Raw genomic sequence first — 4,304 nt, 5'->3', positions numbered from 1 at the left:
AATAGGACTAGCATGCTTTTGCAATAATTCAAGCGCATCTTGTACACATAAATTCAAAATATGACATATGCATCTTTAATGAAAATACTTACCACCAATAACCGGAGCACAAGCCGCAATCAAGTCATTAATACTTGCAGTGTTAGCAGTTGCATTATCAAAACCAACAGAAAATATCTTATTGCATAATTGAAATTCATTCAAAACTTGAATAATTAAAGAAGCAATTTCAGGTGCAGTGTGTGGTGTCTCAAATTCTCTAAAACCAATCAAACGCTTGTTCAAAGTCCAACTATTGTCCACAAAGTGAACCGTAATGCCCATGTATGAATGTCTATTAAAAGAATCAGTCCATACATCTGAGCAAATGTTCACTTTGTGTCCTAAGTTGAGTAAATAACGTGATAATTCAACTTTTTTCTCTAAACATTGTCGAACGGTAGATCGTTGAACGGTCATTCGACCTACTCTTTTGACAGCTACGTTCAAACCACTTTGCATAGTAACCTCAAATTTTTTGTCATCATAAACATTAAAAGGAAAATGCTTCATTGCAGTCCATCTAGTCATAACGTCAGCAAAACTTTTAGGATCATATTTAAAAAGAGGCGTACCTGACAAACCTGAGCCACCGGGTTGGAAGTTTAGTTGGGTTTGGGTAGAGGCAGTGCCACAATCTACCGGATGCTTTGTCACCAAATGACGACGAAGGGTGCCATATCCCCCACCACTCGTAAATTTGTAGACTTTATCACAATAGTTACAATATGCATGAAACGCCGATGTCTCTTCTTGAGAGAGCGGATCATTAGGACTTGGAATTACTACCGGGACCTTCTTGTAGTGTTTAACAAAAATATCAGATTTCAATGCTTTTTTAGTGGATGGAGGGGGAGGCATGTCCTCATTTCCGCCGGTGCTAGACGGAATACGAGAATGAGATCTATCATCATTGTTGTCTGAGTCCGACAATATAGACACATCATACTCGTCATCTTGTTGTTGGGAACTACCACCGCCCCTCCCCTCACCTTGATGCATTTGAGCGAGTAGCATGGCGATCCTATGATCTTCTTCTATCTATAAATATTATATAAATTGAAGTTTTAATTATGAACAAAAAAAATTAAAAACTCAATCTTATGAAATTATGAATTGTAAAAATAATTTTATTTTTTAGAACTTACTTGCATACGTTCAGCCGCCACTTGGGAAACCTCTTCCATAACTTCTCGACGAGTAGGTCGTTTTGATCTTTGGGGACTACTACTTTGATCTTGGGAAATTCCTTTGCCCCCGATCACCACGTCCCGATCCACCACGAGAAGAAGACATAATGCAAAATGAAAGTAGTATGGAATATGGAGTATTGAATAAATGGTAAATTACGAACACAACAACAAATATAGTAGTAAACAACTTGAGCAAATAGAGAGAATGATGATAGAGAATAGAGAAATTGAGATTGAGAAGGAAATCTTTGTTAACACAAGAATGGGGTGAGTAAAAATGATGGGGGAAGTGGGGTATTTATAGGAGTAAAATTGGAAGAAATAAAAATAAATAAATAAAATTCAAATTTCAAATTTCGGCCGGATTACCGCCTAAATCGGCTGTTTCGGACTGAACCGCCGGTTCAGTCCACGGTTTCTGGCCGAAAACCGGTGGTTTCTGACTGGTTTTCAGGCCTATACACTGCCACCTATACGCTACCACCTGAAAAATGTCCTGAACCGCTGGAAACCGGCGGTTCAAACTGGCGGTTTACGTCAGAAACCGCCGGTTTTCGGCAAAAACTGTCGGTTTCTGACGTAAACCGCTGGTTTTTCTGCACATCTAGCCTGAAAACCTACGCCCTAGCCTGAATCTTACCATTGGAACCACTGAACCATCGGTTCAAACCGGCGAACCGACGGTTCAAAACCGCCGGTTACGGTTCACGCTTTTTTTGAACCTGAACCGGCCCGCTTGAACCTCCGAACCACCGACGCCGGTTCCGATTCTGGTTTGTGAACTGGCGGTCCGATTCGGTTTGTGCATGCCTAAGGTAGAGGGAGTACATTATAGGACTAATTCACATCATGAAGTTATTGCTATTTCAGTTTCTATATTAACTACGCAAAAAATTTAATTTACTAGTTAGTCAAGTAAATGATGTATGTCATTTTCGCCTCTCTTAATTTGTTTGAAGTCACATCACTATTTAAAAGCTAGGATTAAGACAAATGGGATTGAAATGCACATTTTCAAAGATATAGATAAAAGTAGTACCTTAAAATGAGTAATTATTGTTAATATATACACACCCTTACACTAAGTGAAAATAAATGACTAGTATATACTGATATTGATATAAGTCTACGTTGACCAATTGTTAATCATGCAACCAAATTAAACGTTAGAAAAATGAATCCACAACCACACACTTGTAGACAACACCTCTCCACCACCAAATGTCTATTCAACACTCTCATTTCAGTCTCTCCCTCTCCTCCACAGAAGCAACCAAAGTTCAACTAAAAACTAGGACTTCCCCATTCTTACATACATTCAATCTACTAACTACTCAACACTCTCTCTATATATATAACAACTGGTCCCACTACTACACACATCCATCTCCACTCATCACTATCCACACATATACTTCTAGAATAAAAATTAGAGAAACAAAAGCAACACACTCACAAAGAGTGATGAGTGTGGGGAGAGATGATGTAGAATGAGCATCAAGATGACAAGATGAATTGAGGTAATATTGCAAGGTGAGTTTTATTAGGGTAGGGTTTGGGGCCAAATGAGACCTCATGCAACCGCAACCAATCACGACCACAACCACGACCACGACCATCATGCTGGTAATCAAGGGACATGGATGAAGCCACAATATCACCCTTCTAACAACAAGCATTCCTACTTCCTTCGTGCCAAGACGCCTCGATTTCTAGGGTTTCATGCAGGCGAAGAGGACGGGGAATTCAAGAAGCCGTCCCCGGTGAATAGAGTAGGCATGGATAGAGAGAGAGGCTCCTCTTTCTTGCCCTCTCCGCCATCTAAAAACACACCGTTTGAGGACTACATTAGCTTAAGCGAAGAGGAAGACCTAGCTAATTGCCTCGTGATGCTGTCGAACAAATCCCACGCTCACGAGAAAGAGGAGATGAGTAGTTTCAAAGGGAAGGAAGTAGAGGAAAAGAGCACCTTCCAATGCAAAGCATGCAAAAAAGTGTTCAATTCCCACCAAGCATTAGGGGGCCACAGAGCAAGCCACAAGAAAGTTAAGGGCTGTTTCGCTTCTAAGAACGATAGCCTCAACGACCAAGACAACAACATCATCGACAATCAAGACTCGATTATTCAAGAGAATAATAATAATAATCATCAAGAGGCGCCTCCACCGCCCGAGCATGACACAACCCTCCTCTGCCCCTCGCCCTCCACTAGAAAGAGGAGCAAGATGCACGAGTGCTCTGTCTGCTGTCGCGTCTTCTCCTCCGGCCAAGCCCTAGGCGGACACAAGCGATGCCACTGGCTCACAACCTCCACAGACAACGCGTTCATCCCAAATTTCCATGATTTCCAATATGATCACCGGAGCCAACAGCTCTGCAAGAAACCACTCTTCCCAAAACCACATCAACAACACCACAATATTCTTGATCATGATCATCAACTCGATCTCAATCTCAACCTCCCTCCTGCACCACCGCAGCATCATCACAAACATGATGATCCTAATCATTTTCTTGATGCCAAGGAAGCTCGTGAGAACGAGGCATCGACAAGATTGTGCTTGCATCAACCAAAACCTGGCGAAGAGGGGTGTGGGATGAAGCTAAGGAAGCTAAGCGTTTTGAGAGATGTGAACTTGGATGGAGGGTGGTTGCACATGGGCATTCATTCAACCACTGAGATGAGTTAATGATGATGATGGTAGTGGGATTTAAACCCAAATTCAACACTTTTTTATTGAATTAATACGTATATACTATTATGTTATACTTATTTGTCAAAGTATACATTTTTTTTGTTTGTCTTCTTCTTATACACAGAATGTAGTAATACATAATTTACTTGCAATGACAAGAATAATGCAAATGATATAGTTGTATATGTCGTTTCTTCAACTCTATACAGTTTTAATTGTTTTGCTATCTTCTTGTATGTGCATCTCTTTGTTGATCTCTTTTGTTAAATTTCATATGAAAATCTAAGATTCCAGTGAACTTTTATCTGTTTTGACTAGGGGTGGGGAAATATACCGAAATACCGGACTTATCATACCGAAAAATACCCAATATACC

At 40.4% G+C, this 4,304-nt stretch overlaps 1 protein-coding gene across 1 annotated transcript; it reads left to right on the top strand.

The window, feature by feature from the left end:
• Window positions 1-2,797: 2,797 nt before the first annotated feature.
• On the top strand, window positions 2,798-3,922 carry LOC121800927. Its single transcript, XM_042200414.1, has one exon. It carries the CDS (start codon window positions 2,798-2,800, stop codon window positions 3,920-3,922), a length of 1,125 nt encoding a protein of 374 aa, XP_042056348.1.
• Window positions 3,923-4,304: the final 382 nt, after the last annotated feature.

This window comes from Salvia splendens, chromosome 4, assembly GCF_004379255.2.
Source record: "Salvia splendens isolate huo1 chromosome 4, SspV2, whole genome shotgun sequence".
NCBI classification, from domain to species: domain Eukaryota; kingdom Viridiplantae; phylum Streptophyta; class Magnoliopsida; order Lamiales; family Lamiaceae; genus Salvia; species Salvia splendens.
The sequence above is the reverse complement of the archived record's forward strand: the minus strand, read 5'-3'. Positions and strand labels throughout refer to the sequence as shown.